Raw genomic sequence first — 22,755 nt, 5'->3', positions numbered from 1 at the left:
GCGGGGCGGAGCCTCCCGGGAGGGGGGAAGGGGGGGAATCACGTGGGGCCCCAGCGGCTGAGCCGGCGGAGCAGGAAGCGAGCTGCCACTGCGGCGGCCGGGTTTGCACCTGCCGCGGTTCTTGGCTCTCCGTGGCAGCTTCTGAGCCTCAGTCGGCCTCCCTGGTTGCTCTGTGAGTGCGCTCTGGGGCCTGTGAAGGGCTTGCCGTTTATAACCAAGGCCTCGTGTTAGATTTCGGACACCTATTTCAGCCATGCTCTCTGCCCCAGCCCAGGTGGGGTAAGAGGCCTTTGGTTTTTGTTGAAGGATGGACAGTACCTACCTGGCTCCGAGTTCATGGAGAAAACCGGATTCTCTTTCCCTGACCTACCAAGGTCCCAAACATGGGCGACCTCCTAGTCAGGCTTACATTCCAGCTCCTGCTCTCCCCATCCTGCCACCCTGGGTCCACGGCCCACCCAGTGGGTTCCTTTTCTCAGGCTGGTGTGTCGGGCTGTCAGGGATCCTGGGAGTGCTCACAAAGCAAACCAAGGCAGAATGAAGAGCTCCGGGGAGGGCATGCGGATGAGCCTGGCACCAGACAGCATCTCTTATCACTGCAGGAAGAGGTGGAGACCAACGCCCCCCAACTGTTCTGCCTTTGGGAAGGACCGCTGCTCCCAGTTTTGCCATTACCGAGTCTCCCTGGGCCCCTGCCTGGGCTCAAGCTGGGAAACACAGGCCAAGCACAAAGTTAGGAGGGTCACCTGATACCTGGAAGAGGAATCCAGGTAACTAAAGGACATTGATATGGTCAAACAGTGGGAAGTTCCTGCCAATATGGAATCCATGCTTCAGTAGGTCTGAAAATGTGCAGCACATTCCCAGAGTGGCAGCAGACGTGGGGAAGACACAGGGATCTGGAGTGTCACAGATGTGGGGACGCAGTGGAGTCACCAAGGACCAGAAGCCCTGCTCCCACCTCTGTGTGGTGAAGCTGGGACCCTTGGAGAGGGGCCACATACATGCTTCCAGGACGCCTGAACACTCAGCCTTCTAGAAACCCCTCTCCTTCCCACAACTCACATGCCTCAGGCACCATGCAGTATTCCCAGGGATTGAGGGCCACACAGCCAGTTATGGGTCCTCCAACCTGAGGACTCCTTTCCCTCACCCACCAATGCCCAAGCAGCCTCAGAAAGCCATGTTGGCCCCATGGGAACATCACTCAGAGTTTAGGTGACTTCTCTGATGGGCAGGCTTTTGGGGTGCAAGACACTGGGGCTGTGTTAGTCTGTGAGGGCAATTGTAACAAAGTGCCAGAGGCTGGGTGGCTTAAAAGAATAGAGATTTATTCTCTTTCAGTTCCAGTGGCTAGAGTCTGAGATCAGTATAACTGAGCTGAACTCAAGGTGTGGACAGGGTGTTCTTCCTCCAGGGGCTCTAAGGAGGATCATCCTTCCTGCCTCTTCCAGCCTCTGGTGGTGTCCAGTACCCTGCCTGCCCTGCCTTCCTTCTCTGCCTGTCATGGAATGAGTGGCCTTTCTCTCATGTCCCTTCTCATAGGGACACTGGTATTGGTTCTGACTGAGGTTGCTGTCGTCTAGGATAGCTTCATCTTGATGTATTTGTATTTGCAGAGGGCCTGTTTCTGAATAAGTCCACATTCATAGGTACCAGGTGGACCTAAATGGGTGAGGCACTCTGCAACCCACTCCTGGGATCACAGGGAGATTCTGTAGAGGAAAGTCCAGGGGCTGAGTGAGCTTCACCCGCGCCTGTGGACAGGAGGATCAGCCCCTCAACATGAGGCCCAGGAGGTGCCATCAAGCCAGCCCAGTTCCCACCACCCAGAGAAGGGGCCAGTGAGATAGCCACTCCCTGACCCACTGCAGGCTGCGCCCACCAGGACTACAAGTTGGAAGGGCTCCTGCTGCTTGAAGCAGGGAGAGAGCAAGGGCTGCCAGAGCAAGGCAGCGGAGGCCTCAGCTACCCAGAAACAGACCCCAGCAACTTGAGCGCAGGGGTGGCGTACAGGTCCAGGTGCACAGCGTGGCGTCTCCTGAGATCCCTTGACAAGCTCCAGGGGGACCGTTTACTTGGCCAGGCCTGTGGCCCTGGACAATATTTCAGACCACAGAGGGCTACAGTCCAGGCTCACCCTCTCGGGTCAAGCAGGCTGACATAAGCTCAGTGCTTTGGAACCAGCCCCAGAGTCTGTGCTGAGACCCTCCCACTCCCAGGACACTTGGACACCTGCCCTCCAGCCTGACCCCTCCTTATGCTTCAGTCTCAGGCCTGGTAGATGTGGCAGTGGGCTCCCCAGACCTCAGAGCCTCTGGCTTTCTGAATGACTGGTCACTTGGGCGTGTCACTAACTCATGACTGGGACCCTCAGTCACCTGGAACTGAATGCTCCTGATGGTGGGCAGGACCCTTGGTCTCTGAGACACCAAGGGACTTGCCCTACACTCAGCATCCTTGGAGCCTCACCTGGGCTGGCACTCCTGGCTGGAGACAGGGAGGAGACCCACCAAGCCTTGGACCAATTGCTTCTCTCTTGCAGGAAACAGGCAGCCCATTATGTCATGGATGGAAACAGGGCTGAAAGCATTTCATCAGCTTCTTCCATGGCCAGTGGTCTTGAGACTGGCAGACCAGAGCCCACAGCCACCTTCAGGTAGGCTTCTAACTGAGGGCACCTGTTGCCCACACAGGTGTCCCCCTGCTGCCCCCAGGTTATTTCAAGTTCACACAGACACATGGTTTAAAACATCTTCATACCTGGAGTTTGACAGAAGTGTCCAGACGACCCCACCACACAATGACTGGATCTACCTGGGCCAGGTGCCCTGGGAGGGCTGGCTGGTGGGGTAGGAACGAGTGAATAGGGCTAGGCCCCAGAGAGGAGCCTGGTGGGGGGTGGGGGGTGCAGGAAGGCACCTGTAGCTGGAGGGGCATGGGTACTGTTGGGCACCCGCCTGGACCATACAGAGCAGCCTCTCCCCAGGGAATGCTCTGGGCCTAGAGCAGGCTGTCCCAGGAGGAGAAGGCAGCCTGGGCTTCTCCCTTTCCTTGTGATCCTCCCTGGCTTCCTGGTCGTCCTGCCAGCATCCTGTCCCCTCTGCACAGCATCCTGGTATTCTCTCAGGTATTCCTCCTCAGCCCTGGCGTGTGGGGTGGATACCTGGCCTGGGCTTGATCTGAGCCTGCAAGCACCAGCCCAGGACAATGGCTGGGTGTTTGGGGACTGAAGTGCACTCTCCCTGGTGCTGCTAAGCTGTGAGCCGAGGGGCTGTTGGTGCCCATGCTTGCCTGGGAGAGGCAGGTGAATGACACTGTCATTTGAACATCAGGGTCCAGCTGCGCCTGCAGCTGTCCACCTCTGTGCTGTGGCCACGTGAGCCACACAGGTCATTTTTGCTGAAGCTTCAAGCGACAGTCTAGGCACATACATGCCCCTCAGCCCTGGCCCCTTGTCCTTTCCTGTGCTGTGTCCTTTGCCTGGCAGTCTTGTCTCCTCAGTCCCATCCTCTCTAGAGCTACCTTAGGCTCCTGGTCACCTCATGCCGACTTGGGGACACATGGAACCCACTTGATCATATGGACCTGGTCCTCCTGTTAGTGTCCCAGGCCCCTGGGTGCCACCTCTTTGTTGTCACCTTCTCTGTGCCCAGCAGAGGGAGCTCTGAACCAGGAGCTAGCAACAGCTATCTCACCTCCAGACTGCCACCAATCTGCCCAGGCCCAGGGGGTGCGTAGGGGACAGACCCTGGAAGGGGGTTGCAGGAGGGACTCATCCCACTAGGGTGTGGGTAGACTCACCTTCCGGGTGGCTCACAGCTCATGAGCTTCACTGTCCAGCATGGTAGCCACTAGCCACATGCAGCTGCTGGGCACTTGGAATTGAGGAACTGTGTTCTCCATTTCATTTAACTTAAAAGAAATTAAAGTGGTCACACAGGGCTAATGGCTGATGTCTTGAACAACCCAGCCCAACCCCCAGGCCCTGTCCCTCCAGGCTGGTTCAGGAAACAGGCAAGCTCAACCCGAGACCAGAGGAACTTAAATTCCCTGAGTGTGGAGTTTTGTGTTTCAAAGACCTCTGTGTGCTAGGCACTGAGGCCACGTCTATAATCCCAGCAACTGAGGCTGAGGCAGGAGGATCGAAAGTTCAAGGCCAGCCTCAGCAGCGTTAGTGAGGCCCCAAAAAACTTAGCAAGACACGGTTTCAAAATAAATATTAAAAAGGGCTGGGGACGTGGCTCAGTGGTTAAGCACCCCCAGAATCCCCCAATCAAGGCCTCCGTGTGTGCCTGACCCTCAGTGAGACTTGAGAGCGCCTTGCCACCTGCATGCCCTCAAACTCTGCCTCCCTGGCATTGGGATGAACACTGCCACACTGCCACTCTCAGCTTTTTGCTTCCTCCTCCTTCCCCAGAGCCTCTGCTGGGGTCCGAGAGCCCCCTGACAGCAGCCTTCCTGAATCTGAACCTAACAACCGCCTGAAGTCCTTCCCAGCCTGGCGTGTGGGGCCGCAAGCTCACAGCAGGGCAGGTCAGGCTGTGGAAACACAAAGCTCCTGCTTTGATCTTCCTGCCACCTTAGAGGTCAGGCTTGCCCAGGACACGCATCTGATTCCATAGGCCTGTGTCAGGCAGTGGCCTCTACAGATGTCCCAGATGTGGACCAAACTGCTGCACTTTAAAAACAACAGCTGACCTCAAACACATCCCTCAGCTGGGTCCAGGTCTGACCCAGCCAAGTCCAGTCCGGCCAGTGGGGAGAAGCCCTGCCCTGGCCTTTCCCAGCTCTGCCCGCTGCGCTCCAGACCCCAGGCCCAGGGTAGCCTCAGTCGAGAGATGCTCAGATACTCTGCCTTTGGCAGGACACCTCGGGGCTCCCGGGCCCTGGGAGACTCTGACAGAGGTGCCCAGGGAAGCGACCCTCAGGAACACCAGCCCACTCCCTCCGTGCTGCCAGGGGTCCTGCTCATCAAGTACTCACCCCCGCCCCGGGCAGCTGGGGGTCTGCGCGGGTGAGCTCGGGGTGGGAAGGGTTAACAGGTGCCACCTGAGCTCTGCAGGGCCCAGGAGGCGCACTCTCCTGCCCCTTCCTCCTCCCAGATTCCACTCCACCCTCTGGTGCAGCAGCCTCTGGGCCTGAGCGCACTAGTGAACCTGCACCTCAGGGTGAGGCGGAGGCTGTGCTGTCCACCACTAGGGCCAGTGGCAGCTGGCACCACCTTGGTCACTGTCGGGTTGGCATCATGAGGAGCCCCTCCTGTGGTGCTGGGTGCCAGTGCTACAGGATGGAGAAGAGGGCCAGGCAGGATGCTGCAGAGGCTGGCGCTGCACACCCGGGGTCCTGGCCCCCCAGCCTTCTGCCCCCTCCTTCCCACTTCCGGGCCCTGAGGGTTATTGGGGGCAGTCCAGGGAGGTCTGTGAACCACTGTGGGCTTTTGCTCACAGGTGGAGACGAAGGCAGGCTGTGGGGCCCAGGTTGGGCAGGCTTTCTCCTCAGAGGAGAGGCCCACTCAGGACATGGGCATGGGCAGGGGAAGCGAGAAGGGAGCCTGGGACCCCGTGGTACCATGTGGGGTGCACCTGCTGAGCTGTAGTGATGGAGAACCCAGGGACCTGGCCCCCGTGCAGCTTGACCTGTGTGGAGCACCAGCAGGCAGACAAGGGCCTCCGCCTCCCTGATTGGCCTCCACATCTCAGCTCCCAGCAGACCCATCAGCCAGCTCTGGGTCTCAGTTTCCTCACCTCTGCAATGGTGCTGAGCTCTGCGTTCATTCCAGAGGATACTGCGGCACTCTGAGGAAATGGGTGTCGTGCACTTAGAATGCGACGACTGGCTCACAAGGGGCCCCTCCAGGGCCTCCCAAAGCAAAGAGTAACTAGCTGAAGGAGAGCGTGCCTTCTCCCGACCCAGAGCTGGGCCTCCCCAGCGCTGACTCAGCTCCGTCTCAGCCCAGATGAGTGCCAGTCCTGTCTAGGAAACCCAGCACCCGCCCTCTAGGAAAAGTTCAGACTGGTTTATACTGAAATGTTAAAGACTCACCAAGCATTCCCAGATGAAAGCCGCAGGAAGAGGCTGCGGGTGAAAGGTCAGGTATCGGCCTTGGGGAGATGCTTTTCCTCGGGAGCATCCCGCCACACCTCAGCACAGCACTCCTGGAAGCAGAGCTCCAGACTGGGAGGCCGCCGTGCCAGCCTCGGTGCAGGCTTCTCAGGTGGGAGCATGGCTCTCGGAGGTGGAGGCTGCAGGTGGAGGATGCTGCTGGAGGAAGTGAGGTTTGGCCTCCCCCACCACTCCCAGGCTCCATGCCTGAAGATTCACAGGACAGTCGACAAGGTGAGCCTAAAGTAACACCCAGTGGGAAGTGAGAGACTGAGCAAACAGCAAGAAAGGCCTAGGGTCACCTGGAGGAAGCAGGAAGGGAAGCGTCAGCTCTTGAGCCAGGAGGCCATGCTGTTTGCTGTAGATTGAGACTTGCAAAGAATGGAGAGTCCCAGACCCCTGGGTCTGCCTCCTTGTAGAGCCACAGGGTAGCACCCATGGCTGGTTCCCATGGTGGTTTTTATTTTCTTCATGTCTTCGGTATTCCTGAGCTTTCTGGAACAAGCATGCGACGGGTACTTTTGGCACCCTGCCCTTTAAAATTTAATTGTATAGGCAACACTTGGGCAGTTCCAATTTCAGGAGCTGCACACAAGGCCACACTCCACAGAGGCTGCAGTGTCCCCCTGTGTGCAGGACACCGTGGTCTTGCAGAAGTCCCTCTGTGTTTGGAGGCCACTGGTGAGCACTGGGGCTCAACTCAGGGCCCAGCCCCACCACTGGGCCCATGAAGTTCCTTCCACTTTGCAATCAGAAAACCAATCTGAGTTGGAGCTGACCGAAGTGATGGGAACTCTGTCCCCTCTCCCAGCCCCGGGGAGAGGCAGGGCCGACCTCCTGCAGGTGGGGCACAACTGGGCAGAGGGTGTCCTTGTGGGGAAACCTCCAGCTGAAGGCATTTGCTGAAGAGGCCAAAGGTCAGCAGTTCTGAATGAACCAAGGGAGCCAAGCACTTCCCTGAGAGGAAGTGGAGGTCAGAGGGGTGAAGACCCAAGTATCCAAGCCCAATTCAGACCAGCAAGTTGAGAAGTTCTACCTGGTATGTGGTCTGTTGCCTTCCCTACCCTCAGGACTTCCCTGGGAGATGGAGCCTCCTGGGCCTCTGCTGCACACCTACCCCATACCTTCCCCTGAGTTCAACTACCCTAGCCAGGCCTGGAGCCCAGCAGGAACAGGGCATGGGGAATGTCAATACCGCCTGGTCTCCAGGCACACCTTTGTCTTGACTCCCTGCAGGGAACAGACGTCTTGGGCATCTGACAGCAGAGGGTCTCAGGGCCTCACAGAGACCCTGACAACATTAAGGTTGAGTGGGTGGTACAAGCAGATGGTGATCAGGGGCCCCAAGAGGGCAAATCCATGCCTTCTGTATGGGCTCCACTGTGGCAGGTGCGCAGGGCTGGGCCAGGTCAGAGAGGCTCAGACTCACCCAGGCAAGTTTTTCCTCCTCCTCCTTCCTTTTTTTTTTTAAAGTTGTTGATGGACACAATATCTTTATTTTATTTATTTATTTTTACATGGTGCTGAGGATTGAACCAGTGCCTCACAATCCAGTGCCTCCCACATGCTAGACAGGCGCTCACCACTGAGCCTCAACCCCTGCTCCCAAGCCTTTCTTTACAACCCGCTGGGTGCACACTATCCTACCTGGCATTCTGAGCTGAACCACAGGATGGTCTTCCCTGCCACACTGAATCAGTCTCCTGCCCTGCTGGCCTCTTTCTTTACCCTTTGCAAACTGTTGTAAAAGCCTGTGGGCAGGCACACCAGAACCATGACATGTGGCAGGAAGAGGGTGCTCAGGGTGTGGGAAGGCTTTCAGGGTGCCTTGGGCTTGGTGGAGTCTGGGTGCGGTACAGGTGCTCTACCCTCCAGGCTTCTTCCCTGCCCCTTCCAGGTACTCCTGATCTGCCCATCTAGGTACTCTGGCTTTCCTCCTCAGACCGTGGAGAGCAGGCTGTGCCTACCCTGATTCAGGATGTATAGGACAGCAGCAGCTCTCAGGCTGCACCTGCCCTAGTGACTCCCTGGTGTAGAACAGCAGCTCTTAGGCTGTGCCTGCCCTGAGTGACTCCATGGTGTGTAGGACAGCAGCTCTCAGGCTGCACCTGCCCTGAGTGACTCCATGGTGTAGAACAGCAGCTCTCAGGCTGCACCTGCCCCTAGTGACTCAATGGTGTGTAGGACAGCAGCTCTCAGGCTGTGCCTACCCTAGTGACTCCAAGGTGTGCAGAACAGCAGCTCTCAGGTTGTGCCTACCCTAGTGACTCCATGGTATAGAACAGCAGCTCTCAGGCTGCACCTGCCCTGGGTGACTCCATGGTGTGTAGGACAGCATCTCTCAGGCTGTGCCTACCCTAGTGACTCCAAGGTGTGCAGAACAGCAGCTCTCAGGCTGCACCTGCCCTAGTGACTCCATGGTGTAGAACAGCAGCTCTCAGGCTGTGCCTGCCCTGGGTGACTCCATGGTGTGTAGAACAGCAGCTCTCAGGCTGTGCCTACCCAAGTGACTCCATGGTGTGTAGGACAGCAGCTCTCAGGCTGTGCCTGCCCTGGGTGACTCCATGGTGTGTAGAACAGCAGCTCTCAGGCTGTGCCTGCCCTGAGTGACTCCATGGTGTGTAGGACAGCAGCTCTCAGGCTGTGCCTACTCTAGTGACTCCATGGTGTGTAGGACAGCAGTCCTCAGGCTGTGCCTACCCTAGTGACTCCATGGTGTGTAGGACAGCAGCTCTCAGGCTGTGCCTACCCTAGTGACTCCATGGTGTGTAGGACAGCAGCTCTCAGGCTGCACCTGCCCTGAGTGACTCCATGGTGTAGAACAGCAGCTCTCAGGCTGTGCCTGCCCTGAGTGACTCCATGGTGTGTAGGACAGCAGCTCTCAGGCTGTGCCTACCCTAGTGACTCCATGGTGTGTAGGACAGCAGTCCTCAGGCTGTGCCTACCCTAGTGACTCCATGGTGTGTAGGACAGCAGTTCTCAGGCTGTGCCTACCCTAGTGACTCCATGGTGTGTAGGACAGCAGCTCTCAGGCTGCACCTGCCCTGAGTGACTCCATGGTGTAGAACAGCAGCTCTCAGGCTGTGCCTGCCCTGAGTGACTCCATGGTGTGTAGGACAGCAGCTCTCAGGCTGTGCCTACCCTGGTGACCTCAGGGTATTAGACAGTGGTTTCAGGCTGTGTCTAACCCTTTGTTACTATCTTGTAAGGCAGTAGTTTGACATGAACTTCGCTTTTTTGATTTGAGTGCTGAGGTAGAATAACTCCACACCTTGTTTGTACCACCATCTGCCTGGCACAACCTCAAGGCACAAAGTGATAGATTACTTGTGCTAATAGGAATGAACTTACCAGATTAATCAAAATTAATGGATGCATGGGCACACCAAATTCATGTCAGAAAACCCAGGCCCACAAGTCTATCTAACACACCAGACCACGGATGGAAGCAGCGCCCTCACTCAGGGCCCATAAAGGAGGAGCACCCTGCGACTGAACACAGTGGCACCCTAACTCTGTCACCTGGTCACTCAGCACTAGTCTTGCCCAGAAGAATTGCCATGGTGATGAACCTCTGAATATCTGTCCTTGAGCTTCAGCAGAATGTGGTTTCTCCTGCCTGTGCCAACCCTGCAGGCCCACTCCAAGCTGGCATCTCAGACTGACACTCTGAAACTGCTGACTGGCAGTCTGAACCTTGGCCTAGCATCAGTTCCCAGGCTTTGCTAGCTCTTGTGCTGGTAATTTATCTGCCTTTGCTCTTATTCAGCCTCCTGAACCCATGGCTGCCTTAAAATCCTTTCTTTGTCTTTTTGAGAGAGAGAGTAGTTGTTATATGTTATAGGTATTAAAAATAAAGCCAGATATGGTGGCCATGCCTGTAATTGGGTGCCTTGGGAGGCTGAGGTAGGAGGATCACAAGCTCAAGGCCAGCTTCAGCAACTTAGTGAGACCCTAAGCAACTTAGGAAAATCCCCTCTTAAAAAATAAAATAAAAAATAAATAATTAAATAATAAAATAAAATATAAAGGGCTGGGGATGTGGCTCAGTGGTTAAGCACCCCTTGGTTCAATCCCTGGTACCAACAAAAAAAAAAAAAAAAAAAAAAAAAAAAAAAGAAAAAGAAATGAAGAGTGTTACAGATATTTGGAAGTTAAGATTAGAATACGAGAACTTGTGTTTGCCCAGATTGATGACCAGGTGACCTGTGAGTACTCAGAGAACTGCCACCCGTGAAGGTGGTGCAGCCTGTGGATTCGTTGTTAATCGATCCTGACACTGTGGAAAGACACAGAGGTGTGTGGTCTGTGTCAACAGCAGAGTTCATGCCCAGCTCCCTAGCTGCTGGGAACAGAGCAGCTAGGACGGAAACCCGTCCCCAGCACCAGGTGAGAAGCAATGTTCCTCTGTCCTCACCTGGGCCCAGGATCTGCTTCCAGAGGCTGCACTTGGCACCCGGTCCCGGCCCCAGACCTGACAGCAGCAGTGCCCACTGCCCCCCGGCCCCGACCCCAGACCTGACAGTGCCCCACACCCCGCACATGGGGCCAGTGCCAGCCCTCTGGAGGGTCCTGGGAAGGGGATCCTGTGCTGTCCCCTCCCCCTCATTACAAAGAGGTCACTACCCCTGTGAGTGGAGTGGGATCTGCAGCACTCTGCTGCCCTGTCCTGTCCCCTCCCAGGGCCCCGTGACACACCCAGCAGCAGAGAGCATGTGACCAGACTGCCACCCTGGCCCCTGGAAAGCAGCAGCCCCTGAACGCTCCACTACCAGGGACTGGTGGCAGGACCGCACTTGTCCATCTGCAGCAGTGTGGGGTGGAAGCCACCACTGTGTCCAGGAAGGGCCCAGGGTCAGGAGGGGAGGTGGCTACTGGACTCATCCCAGGACTGGCTGCAGTGCTGAGACCTGGGCAAAGCTGGAGCTCTCTCCATGGGGCCCAAGGGCAGGGCCAAGTGCTCTTGCTGTGGCCCAGAGCAGGGACCCTGGGCAGCCAGCCACGACCCCAGGTGGGAGCATCACAGACTCCGCTGTCTCTGCGGCTGTGTCCTGGGCCAGGACCATGTGGATGGGCAGATCCTGGGCCAGCTGCGCCCCCTGACAGAGGAGGAAGAGGCAGGGGAGGCTGGGGCCACCTTGCCCATGGGGCCTGTCTTCCCTGGGATGGTCTCTGAGGAGCTGCGGCTGGCCTCCTTTTACGACTGGCCGTCAACTGCTGGGGTCCAACCTGAGGCACTGGCTGCTGCTGGCTTCTTCCACACAGGTGAGTGCAGGGGTCTTCCTGCTGGGAGTCTCTGCCCACCCCTCACACAGCGAGTGTCTGGCCCACCAGGGTATGACCGCACCCTTCCACAATTCCCTCCTGTACACCTGCCCCTGCCGGGTAGGAGTCCTGGGTATGGGAGGAGGGCTTGCTCTGCCCTGGGTATCCCAGAGTGTGAGGCCTGCTGTCTGGCACACCTGGTCCAGGTAGGCCTGCAGTCACCCACACTCCCCAGAGGTCCCCACTGCTCCAGAGCCCCAGCTCCCTTGGCAATGAGAGTGACCGGTACCCTTTCTCCCAGGGCAGTAGAGGCTTAAAGGACAAAATCAGGAAGTGGCCCATGCAGGTAGTGGTCAGCTTAAGCATCCTGGCTGCCACCCAGCTTGTGGGAAATCTCTGCAGACTGGCGCCTGAGCCCAACTCCACACAAGGTCTCTGAAGTGCCAGTTTTCCTCTAGGCATGGGCCACCTCCATGTCTCCAGCTGTTCCTCGCCTGAAACTGGGGCTGTGGCTTAGACCAGAGTTCAGTTTCAGGTCTGTCCCTCCCCAGATGAGGCCAAGCCAACAGGGTCCCCTGGGGCTTGGTTAATGAGGGCCCAGCCAGGGTCCTTGTCACAAGTGGGATTGTGGGGGCTGGGTCCTTGCTTTCCTGGCTGCTATCCACTAAGAAGCCAAACTGACTTAACACAGCTGGACCCTGGGTGGGAAGGATCAGTGTGGGGACAGTCTCCTGGGAAGGGGCCTCCTGGGGTCAGCAGGGGAATCGGGGGAGGTGCTGGGGCAACACTTGTTGGATATGCCTGCAGAAGCCCCTGCCGTGGTCTGCAGTGGGTGCCAAGGGCACATCTGCTCCTGCGGGAGGGGCCAGCAGGGGTAGGTGAGGCACACGGGTCCCCAAAACTGAGACTGGCTCCAAACTGTCACTCAAGGGGCTGTCCCCCTTCCTCCTGCCACTGGGAATTTTTCCTGGAGGCAGGGACCTGGGGGGCCCTGGCTCTCCCCGTGAGAACAATGTGAATGCCAGCTCAGCTCTTTCCTGAATGCTCTGGCCTGCTGACACGTGCCCCAGGCATTGTCCCTGTTTCCCATTGAGACATCAGAGGTGCCCATGAAATAATGATAGAGCCCTGGGGCACCCTGCCCCTTCTTGTTGATTTCCTGATAGGAAAGACCACTGGGGGCCCAAGTTCCACCTGAGTTTCACAGCCCTGAGGGGTCCCCACAGGGTTGCCAGGTGGGAGGGATCCTGGCCATGTGCGAGGGCTGGGGCCAGCATCTCTACAACACCCAGGTCAGCAGGACAAAGTGAGGTGCTTCTTCTGCTACGGGGGTCTGCAGAGCTGGGAGCGTGGGGACGACCCCTGGACTGAGCACGCCAAGTGGTTCCCCAGGTAATGTCCTATGGGGGTTCCAGTCTGATGACGGGGTGGGAAGGGCTCCAGAGAACTCTGTCCAGCGGAGACAAGGACTGGCCCCGGCCTCCTTGCCCCCATAGTCCCAGGGCATGGGTGCCCCGTGAGGGACAGCAGATGTCCGGTTATTCAGTGGAGCTCTCTCTGGAAGGGCTACTGGGGCAGAAATTCTGCTGCTTCTGCTCCTCCTGGATGCTAAGAGCCATTTCCCAGGCAGACTGTCCAGTAAGTGCCCAACTGGCAGGATCCCCGACTGCCTGCTGTGGGGCACAACAGGATTCTCAGGAGCAGAAGGCACAACTCTGGCCCCAAGAGGATCCAGGTTGAGCTTGAGAGAGGGGCTCTGTCAGTCCAGATCTGACCTGGGCTCAAACTTACTCAAGGTGCCAATTCCTGCTCCAGTCAAAAGGAAGGGGCTTTGTCCGCAGCGTCCAGGAGGCCTACTCCCCACTGTTTGGCTCCTGGGTGAGTTTGGTCTCTCCCTCCCTAGGGCTGGGTGGGTAGGGATCCCCTACCTGGCTCACTTGAGGTATGGATGTTCTACAGGACCAGTGGGAAGAACCAGAAGATGCAGCTCCCACTGCCCCCTCAGGTGAGATCTGACCTGTGGCCCATGCTGCTTCCCAGCACCTGCAGTCTGCAATGTGGCAAGGCTACAGGTGTCCCCATCCTGCTGGACAGGTGTGTCCAGGGCTCTAGGTGAGGCCACAGCTTCCCCTTGCTACCATGGAGCAGAAGGCATTGGCCAAACCCAGGTGCCTGTGGGGCAGGGGTCTGAGTGTCTCCAGACCCTGTTCCTTCTACTTGCCAACTCTGGCCACAGGCAAGTAGCTTTTTCTGAGCCTCAGTGCTCTGAGCTGTGACATGAGAACACCCTTGCTCCTCTTTGGATTCATGGGATGCTCTGGTGCCCTGCTTGGTGCACCAAAGGGCTCTGTCCATGGCGATCATGGTGATCAAGTTCACGGTCCTCTCCTCTGTTGGCAGCTCCTCCTGGGAGACTCCCCAGGAACGCCCAGCCTAAGAGTGTCAGACCCTTCACTGTGCCTCATCCAAACACAGACCCTACCTAGGCGTTGACCAAGTGTACTAGCAGACCATTGGCCTCTCTCCATGACCCTGAGGCTCTGGCCTCACCTGCTTTCTGCCTTGCAGATGCCAGGGGTGGACAAGAGTGGTCAGAGAGGAGCCAGTACCCAGATGTTTCTGCCAGCATGTCCTCATCACAGCTAGTGGCTGACCTGCTCCAGGAAGAATATGGGGACCAGGCGGCCAGGGCCAGAGGTACCTCCCATCCCTCTGGACACTATCTTTCCCTCCTTGTCCCTCTGCTTGCTTTTCCCTTTGGACACTACCCACCTCCCTCCTCTTCCCTTTGGACATTGCCTACCTCCACCTCCCTAAGGGGCCGGACAGGCAACCTGCGCAGCTCCTTGGTGGCCCCTTCAGAAAGACTCTGGCCTCAGGCTCATCATGCATGAGGGGCAGCAAGTGCACTCCAAAGTCACGCTATTCTGCTCTCCTGGTCAGAACTGGACCTTTCTGGCTACTGGACCCCTTGGGGGCTAGGCCTTGAGCCCATTCCTAACTGCCCACAGCTCCTGTCCATGGGGCCCCTGAGCTGCTCACATACAGAGGAGAGGTCCAGCCTGAAGGTACCAGGGAGCCAGGTGAACCCAGGTCCTCTGGGGTGGGGGCTGGGCAGGTGGGGACAGAGGGTTCCTGTGGGGCTGGTCCATCCCAGGCAACCTTGTCTCAGGTCCCAGAGGCCATAGAGGGTGGGGCCCATGTCACAGGCCTGTGCCCCTGAGAAGCTGGCACTGAGGGTGCTGCTGGGTGGGTTCTGAGCTCCCAGGAGCCGAGGACCTGCAGGAGCAGTTGCGGCGACTGCAGGAGGAGAGGAGGTGCAAGGTGTGCTTGGACAGGGCCACGTCCATCGTCTTCGTGCCCTGCGGTCACCTGGTCTGTGCGGAGTGCGCCCCCAGCCTGCAGCTGTGCCCCATCTGCAGGGCAGCCATCCGCAGCCGCGTGCGCACCTTCCTGTCCTAAGCAGGTGAGTGCAAGCACCCAGGCGCTCTCCCGCCCAGCTGAGGCCGGGCAGCAGCAGCCCAGGGCCACATGTAGCCTTTCTCGCCTCTCCCTCCCTTGACACCAAGACCTTATTTTGATTCCTCAACCTCTTGTTCTTCTCAACAAAGGCCATGACACCCAGGCCTCCCACCCAGCTGGGCACGAAGGGCTCCACCAGATAGATCAGGGGAGGGCAGCTTTGGAGGTGTGTGGGGAAGCAGGGAGGCTGGGGTGGGGTCTGCCCAAGCACAGGGCCCTGGGACTGGACCAGGCTGGTGGAAATGCATGGGTGGGTGCACATGAGCCTCACTTAGATGGGGGCCCGTGGGGACGTGTGAGCCTCACTGCACATGCCAAGGGACCCTCAGGCCCCAAAATGTGTTTGAGAGCTTTCTGGTGGAACAAAGTGGCAGGTCGGGGCACTCCCTGGGGTCTGAGGTCCCTGGCTGTGTGGACAAGCCCAACAGGACCTGTGGACTCATCCAAGCCTCCATCTCTCCCTCCAGACACTGTGGTCAGCCAGATGGCCACCCAGCAAGCACCCTCCCAGCCTCGCCTGTCTTGGACCATGCAGCAGGTCAGCTGAGGACACTGCGCTGTGCTGCCACTGACCCGCCAGGATGGAGGAGCCCTGCTTGGCCTGGGGCAGCTCTGCTGTCACTCTGGGCACTTCTGAGGATAAATAAAGCAGGGATTTCCGCTGGATGGTGCTCAGCCCAGCCTTGCTGGGGACCCTGGCCACTGCCCCCTGCAACCCCGCTCCCCCCAGGCCTCTGCCTTTTCTTGCCCGCAGGGCGGCACCTGCCCAGGGTTCGACCTACCTAAGCCACTTTCCAGCTCTTCCCCACCTGGGGGTGCATCCTTTCTGACTCCCTCACCTCCCTTGCCTGGTCCTGTCTTTCCATGGACTTTCAGAATGGACTGGCCTCCAGCACCTCGCTGCCCTGCTTCAGTTATTGGCCAGGCTGGTGTCTCAGGGAAGGCCAGGCAAGATGGCATGTCCTTCCATTTTACCTACTGCGCACACCTGGGACCTTCTCCAGGACTACTTGCCCAAGATTCCTCTTTCGGAGTGGTGCTACCCACTTGTCATAAGGAAGAGTATCATCCTGTGCAGTGGCCCCAGGCTGAGGACCCCCCAATAGCCGCAGTGCATGGGGCAGGGCAAGGGGCTTTACCTTGGATGAGAGTGCATGGCCGGGGCAGTGCGCAGCCTGTGCTCAGGGCCCTGGCAGCTCGAGGGGTCCTGTGGCTTACAGGAACTTCCTGGTGAGGCAGCCCTCTCTGTGAGCCCTTGCCCTGAGCAGGAACGCAGCCTGCGGTACAGCTGCACAGGCAGGGCACGTGCAGAGGGGCTCCCTGGGAAACAGTGCAGGCGGGCTGCCCGAGAGCCAGGGATGCGCCTGCTGCACTCCCTTCATTTTCTTGAGTCCTTTCTTCCTAATATAGTTTTTAGAAGAGGTCAGCACCCCACACCCTGCTGCACTGACTGGTGTCCCAGGTGAACCTGTGCAGGTCAGCAGCACCTGCTGACCACCCGCAGAGTACCCAGGGGCGAGGCGGGCTGGTGCCAAAGCCTGAGGGGTCTCCTCACTGAGTTGGCAGTCACATGAAGGAGACCAGCTGCTGTTCCTCCTTACACAGGCCTGTGGAGAGGGAGAAGCCCCAGGGAGGGGAGGAGAGCTTGAAAAGTCAGGAAAGGGAGACTTTGCAGCCCTCAGCACAAGGGGTCGGGAGTGAGGGGCTGCGCTTGTCCCCGCCCGGGCAGGCCAGGGTCTTGTCCTCTGCATACTCTGGCCCCTATGTCTACAGGATTTGGGGCTCAGCCTAAATCCTTCAGCACACCCAGGCTCCCAGCTGTAGGAAAACCCCCAGAGGTCTGGGCCAGCAGGTGAAGTCTGTGAAGCCCAGGGCAGCCCAGGGTCCACACATGTGCCCGGCTCCAGGAGTGGTCAACTCTGACAACTGTGCTGGCTGGGGGCCAGCCAAGGTCTTGACCTCTTCATCTCTTCATCCTGGGAGCTGAGCTCTGCTGCCTCTGAACAGCCTTGGCCATGACAGTCCTTCCTTACAGAAGGGTAGGGACTGCCCAGGGCAACCGAGAGATGCCTCAGAGGCCTGGGGGTGGAGGAAGTCGCTCCACTGAGAGAGAACCCGCCAGACTCCTCTTCTGACCCCAAACTCTAGGACTGCTCTGAGCAAAGTCGCTGGCAAAGGCCACTTCAGGCAGGGTGAGATAGGGGCCCAGCCTGGGGTCAGCAGAGTGGGGCTGCTACCTTCTAAGACAGCACCTGACCCTCCAGAGACAGGAAGATGCTGGCTTGAATTCCCTGCCACAGCAAGACCCTCAGAGAGCCACCTGAAAGGGGCAGTGCCCCCCACCCTGACCGCTCCACAGAATCTGTCAGGGAGGCTGAGTCCTGGAACCACAGCACCCTGGTATCTAACGTGGAGCTGGCACCAGAGTGAATCTTAGAAAGGGGAGTGTGTGCTTGGTGAACAGATGGACAGACGGCCCCTGAGGAGGGGAGCCACAGTCGTGAGAGCCCCCAGAGGCCAGGCCAGCCACAGAGCAGGCTCACATGGCCACACTTACAAGTACGCCTGCTTGGACCAGGTGCTGGATGGCTTTTAATTGACATGGCAGAGGGAACATGGGTCAGATCCACTAATGAAATCAACTGAAAGAAACCAAGACCCAAATCACAGAAAACCTAGATGGTGGAAGAGAAGAACAGAAAGCAGATCCATGACGGACACCCCACCTGTGCCTCGGCGCCTGTGGGGCCCGGAAGGCCGCCCGCCCATACTGGCTATAGTCAGATGGTAGGCCCAGAGAGGGGTCCCTCTGATGGTCTGAATGGCCCCAGCGTCCCCACAGGGAACAGGTAGGGAGGACAGCCCCAGGGCCTCCCCCTGTCCTGCCAACCTCACCCCATCACCCACTACACTCACCACGTGGATCACACAGCATTAGTTCATGGCAGGGTCTTCTGAACGCACTTCTGAACTCACCACGTGGATCACACAGCATTAGTTCATGGCAGGGTCTCCTGAACGCACTTCTGAACCCCATTTCTGGCTCCTGCATGTTGTAATGCAGTCAGCATGTGGAGTTCAGCTGTGCTCTAGGGGAACCAGGCAGCACCAGGGTGAGGGCTGGAGGCTCCCGAACCAGCTGGTGTCCAGAAGCAAGCCCTGCTGTCAGTGCAGGCGGCCACCGGGCATGTGGACCACTGACCCCCTGCCCTACTCCCAGACGGCTCTGAAGGTCCTTTCCTACCCTGGGGAAGGTTCCGTCTCCAGGAGCTGCGTCCTCAGTGGCCAGACCTTGACTGGTCTTCTGCTCCAGCCAAAGGCACTCACAGCAGAGGAGAGGAAAACGTGGGCAGATGGGTCCCACATGGTACCGGGGCCTGACAGCAACACCCGTGGCCACAGGTTGAGTGACCCAGGCTCCTGAGGGCCTGGACCTTCCTCCAGGGCTCAAAGGCAGGCCTGACCCCACAGCCTGGAGCTCTTGTACCTGGGGCACAGCTGGACCCTGGGGCCCACAGTCCAGGACCTGTCCTCATCTCTTCTCAAGTCTCTGGATTGTCCCCCTCTGTTCAGGCCTGAGGCAGGGAGTGAGGGTGCCCACTGGGTACCGGGATGCCACTGAGGTCTCAGGCCTGCCCCAGACAGGGCAGAACTCGGGGCTGCCCCTCTGCTGGCTGCTCCTGCCCCCATCCCCGGGCCTAGACATGCCACACATGGCTGTGGTGGGAAACCATGGCGGCACATGCACAGCTGCCTCCTCCCAGAGCAGCCGAGATGAAGCCCAGAGCTGGAGACAGAGGCTGGGGTGAGGCCTGCCAGACGGGCTGCCTGGAGTACCCTCGTGGGGCCTGCGTGTTGGCACCTCCACACGTCCCTGCCCACAATGCCCAGCCTCTCTCGGTCCACGGTTTCCTCCTCTGCATGATGGAACTGTGGAGCTGATTGGACAGCCTCTTGAAGCTCCCAAGCTCCAGGCGGTGTCTGCTTCTGCCCTGCCCTGCTCAGAGGGAGACACGTCGGTGAGGCCGGTGGAGTGCTTCAGAGGACAACCTCGACAGCCTGAGCAGCCTGAGGGGCTGGGGTGCAGGAGGCGCTCGAGGACTTGGCCACAGCCTGGATGGGCCCAGGCCGTCACAGACCCAGGGCTGCAGCAGCACGGGGCAGGCTCAGCCGCATGACCCTTGATGAAGGGACTTGTGGGCAGAAGGGCCAGATGGGGAGCCGTGCGACCTGAGTTCACGACAGTGCGGCAGGCCACACCCCGACACCGGGGGGAGAGGGCCCACCCCAGGCCCAGCTCATCCTGAGGTTCCCACAGGGAGGCAACAGGGGCCTTTTCCACAGAGACTGGAAACTGGAGAGCTGATGAGGCCCTGCGGAGCCCAGAGGGGAGGCTGCTCCCTCAGGGCATCGTGGGATGTCCGTGAGCCTTTCCCACGGCCCTGAGCCTGGTGGGCCGAAGGTGCAGCCCTCTCTCCACCTTCTGCACCTGCTTCTGGTCCTGCAGGGCCAGCGGTGTGGATGGGATGCAATTTCTTACTGGACTGGCTAGCAGAGAGCCCAAGAGGAGACTGGAGGGAGGGAGAAGCACACCCTGTGTCCTGGATCATTTCCCTGCAGGGCTGCCTCCCTGTCCAACTTGGCTCCTGCCTTGGTATTGGCAAATCATCCTTCCCAATCCTTTTAGGCCCAGGATGCTGCCTCAAGACCCAGAGGAGCTCGAGGTTCCCCGGCGACCCTAACGCAGCACACTCCCTTCATACTGCCCAGGAACAACTTGCTCCAGGGATACTGCCTCTGGCTGGCTGGGGATACACACGAGAAGTGCCAGGGCACTACAGCTGGGTCTCACAGGGAGCAGAGGTGTCATCTGTGGGCACCAGGCTCAGGAGGGGCCTGACAGGCAAGAGCACTCCAGGGAGGGGACAGGAAGACAGCCAGTGGCAGGGGATGCTTGGTTGGAGGCCATGGAAAGAGTCAGGACTCCCAGGTATACTCAGAGCACCAGTACCACCAGGGCAACGGCTCAGCCTGAGTCTTGGTTTCTTCCTCCACTGTCCTGGCTGGTTTGTTTCATGTCAGCCCTGAGGGGTGCTACGAGGGGCAGAGAGAGTTTATAGACACGGTGGAGCTGCCTGGCCCAGAAAGAGTCTCAAGATTAGAGCCATCTTCCTGATCGCAGCCCCAGGGCCCTGGGGGGTGGGCAGGGGCTGCACATGGAATCTCTCTACTCATTTTGGACAAGGAAACAAGCCTCTGGGGACAGGAGACAAGCCTTCCCTGCCCGAGCCTGGGCAGCAGCGCCAGGCAACATGAACTGAGCCCTGATGCTCTTGGCCGGCCTCATAGTGGCAGCCCACGTAGAAGGCCTGCTGCAGTCTTGCTCTGTGGGTCAGAGCCTGGGAGACCCACGGGCACATCTTCAGCAGGCTCTGGGGACACAGGAATGCTAGGGGAGGAATGGCAGGTGGGACTGGAGGAGTTGGGGGAGGGGAGGGCCACACTCTGACAGGTGTTAGGAAATAAGGAGATGCAGGCACATCATGGAGGCACAGCACACACATACACGCAGAGCTGGCCAGTGCATCCAATCTAGACGTGGGAACAAAGTTAAACTCATCCTAGTCCAGGGCTCCCTTTCCTGCTTAGAGGACATTAGCCACTGGGGTGAGTGAGGATAGTCCCCAAGTCTCCCAGGGACACTGTCCTATGAGGCCAGGGTTGGGGGCTGGGACCAGCTGTGCATCTCTGCCAAGTGTCTCCATCCAAGGAGCAGCCCCAGGGTCTGCCTTGGGAATAGAGACTGTGCAGTCTGGGCACGTGGGTTTGTGCTGGGCCCTTCGCATCACAGACATGACACTCAGAGACTCAGTGGTCCATGACACTGTAGCCACTCCCATGAGGCTGAGTCTCTCATGCCTGGAAAGGGACGATTTAGTGCCAGTGGCCCTGCCAGGTCCCAGCCCCCAACCTGGCTCTGCCCCAGGATAACCTCCTGCCTGGCACTTGGGCCAACCCCAGGACCCTCATTCATCAAATTTCCTCCTTGTGCAGTTCTAGGTGGATCCCCATCAGCTAGGATCCTTCCCTGTGAGTGTCGGAGAAGAGTTCCTGGGTTTGGGTCAAGATCTCAGGGGCCACACTCCCTGGAGTGAGGATTCTGGAGTAAGCGTGGGGCAGGCTCTTCCTCAAGGACCTCACCTGCTGGGAAAGGTGGGGCACCTGAAGGTCTGATCTGCTCTGGAACTAGACCAGGGCACTCCGAGGGAGCTATGCACAGAGCTAGGGAGACAGGAGTAAGCTACATGTAGGCAGAGAACTTGGGGAACAGGGAGCCAGAGGAGATGTAGGGCCTCAGGGCCAGGCTGGGAAGGAGGCTCTGGGCTCAGGATTCCCTGAGCTGTGATAAAGTCAGTTCTCTGAGGGCTCTTGTGCAGGAGGAGGGAGATGGTCCCAGTTAGGCCCCAGAAAAGCCGAGCTCAACTCAGTCATCCAACCTATTCAGAGGGCATGTGGGGCCTGGAGAAGAAACCAAATCAGGTGACCCATTGGGAGGTTTCGATAACGGTCTTGGAAATCAGGAATGGGTCCTCGTTTCCAGAGTGTTGAAGATTAAACACCCAAGAAACACCAAGGCAAGCAAAGAGAAAGTTTTATTTAAAAAAGAGACAGACCAGAGGTAGAAGACTTTGGAGAAGGAACCAGGGGACCAAAGCTGGGTGCCAGCAAAAGTTGGTGTGTCTTGCTTTTTAATAGATCCCCAGAATCCCCCATCTTCTCAGCATTAGCAACCCATAGGGAGGGGAAGTATAATCCCAGGAGGTTAGTTGTTAGCAACCCATTTCCTTTTCTTTTGATAATCAGCCCTCATCTTTCCAACCCTGATCATTGACTACCCTTTGTCCTCTGTATCTATGCCTTGGGCCTGTTCTTGACCTGAGCAGTCCAGGGTTAGAGAGCTGAGGCCCAGTCCAGTGATAATGCTCAGAGCATCACGGGCACCTGTGGATATCGCTGCTCTATGTGTCAAACACATGTGGCCCCTCAGCAGGAGTCATCTGGGATGATTTCCTGTGGCAACCTTACTTCCTAACTACTTAGGCTGTTTTATGAATAACTGAATTTCCTCTACTGAGCAGTCAGGGTTAAGTGCCATTAGCCTGTTCAACAGAAGAGCAGGTCAAGGTCTTCAGCTCCAGAGAGGATGCCTAATCCAGACTCATGGGGGACCCCAGACCCCAACAAACCAGAAAGGTCAGAGGAGAGGTGTGGCCAGGTTGGGGGACCTCAGGCTGGTTTTTAACAGGAGGGAGAGAGGGAGAAGGGGGGAGGGGGAGAGTGTGCAAGCATGGATGGGGTGGGGAGGGGATCCCAGCCTGGGCATCACTCAGAGAAGCCCAGCAAGGTTGGGCTGGGAGGTCAGGAAGGGACCTCTGAAAGTCCCCAGGAGGCCCAGTTCTTGAAGGGATGACTCAGCTCCCTGAAGGAGTACCCCAGGCCTGGGGCAGATACAGGGCCACCTATGTTGTCTGTGAATCCTAACCCTCAGGGCAGGCTGTGTGGAGGTGACAGGGCTTCCCAGGAGGATACTGGTGGGCAGTAGCTAGTGAAACAGCAGGTGGTGAATACTATGAGCAAAAAGACTGTCAGCAACCACACTGTCGACACATGGGACATTCTGGCACCATGGGATGTTGAGCAGGCCCCTGAACTCCACCAGTCATGATGGCCATAAGTGTCTTCCAACATGGACTGTGTCCCTGGGGACAGCCCTTCACTGTTGTAGTGTGGGTTCAATGTCACCAAGGGAATCACCATGTACACTGCTGGGTAGCACAGACCCAGGACAGGATGGAGCACCCT

At 58.1% G+C, this 22,755-nt stretch overlaps 1 protein-coding gene across 9 annotated transcripts; it reads left to right on the top strand.

Moving 5' to 3' along the window:
• The first annotated feature begins 63 nt into the window (after positions 1–63).
• Positions 64–15,698, top strand: Birc7 (baculoviral IAP repeat containing 7). 9 transcript variants are annotated; one of them, XM_047535845.1, is made up of 13 exons: positions 64–172; positions 603–770; positions 2,546–2,659; positions 2,990–3,130; positions 10,295–10,494; positions 10,789–11,370; positions 12,663–12,762; positions 13,167–13,248; positions 13,330–13,375; positions 13,939–14,067; positions 14,382–14,438; positions 14,632–14,836; positions 15,360–15,698. In XM_047535845.1, the coding sequence occupies exons 6-13, from the start codon at positions 11,040–11,042 to the stop codon at positions 15,676–15,678; spliced, it is 1,269 nt and encodes a 422-aa protein (XP_047391801.1). In that variant the 5' UTR covers positions 64–172; positions 603–770; positions 2,546–2,659; positions 2,990–3,130; positions 10,295–10,494; positions 10,789–11,039; the 3' UTR covers positions 15,679–15,698. The 9 variants fall into 9 exon arrangements, with proteins under 9 accessions (XP_047391801.1, XP_047391778.1, XP_047391842.1 ...); XM_047535822.1 differs by lacking the exon at positions 2,990–3,130; XM_047535886.1 differs by lacking the exon at positions 2,990–3,130 and having other exon boundaries at positions 14,639–14,836; positions 15,360–15,496.
• The last annotated feature ends 7,057 nt before the right edge of the window (positions 15,699–22,755 follow it).

Source organism: Sciurus carolinensis, chromosome 2 (genome assembly GCF_902686445.1).
Source record: "Sciurus carolinensis chromosome 2, mSciCar1.2, whole genome shotgun sequence".
Taxonomy (NCBI): domain Eukaryota; kingdom Metazoa; phylum Chordata; class Mammalia; order Rodentia; family Sciuridae; genus Sciurus; species Sciurus carolinensis.
Note: the sequence above shows the minus strand (reverse complement) of the source record. Positions and strands in the feature narration are given on the sequence as shown.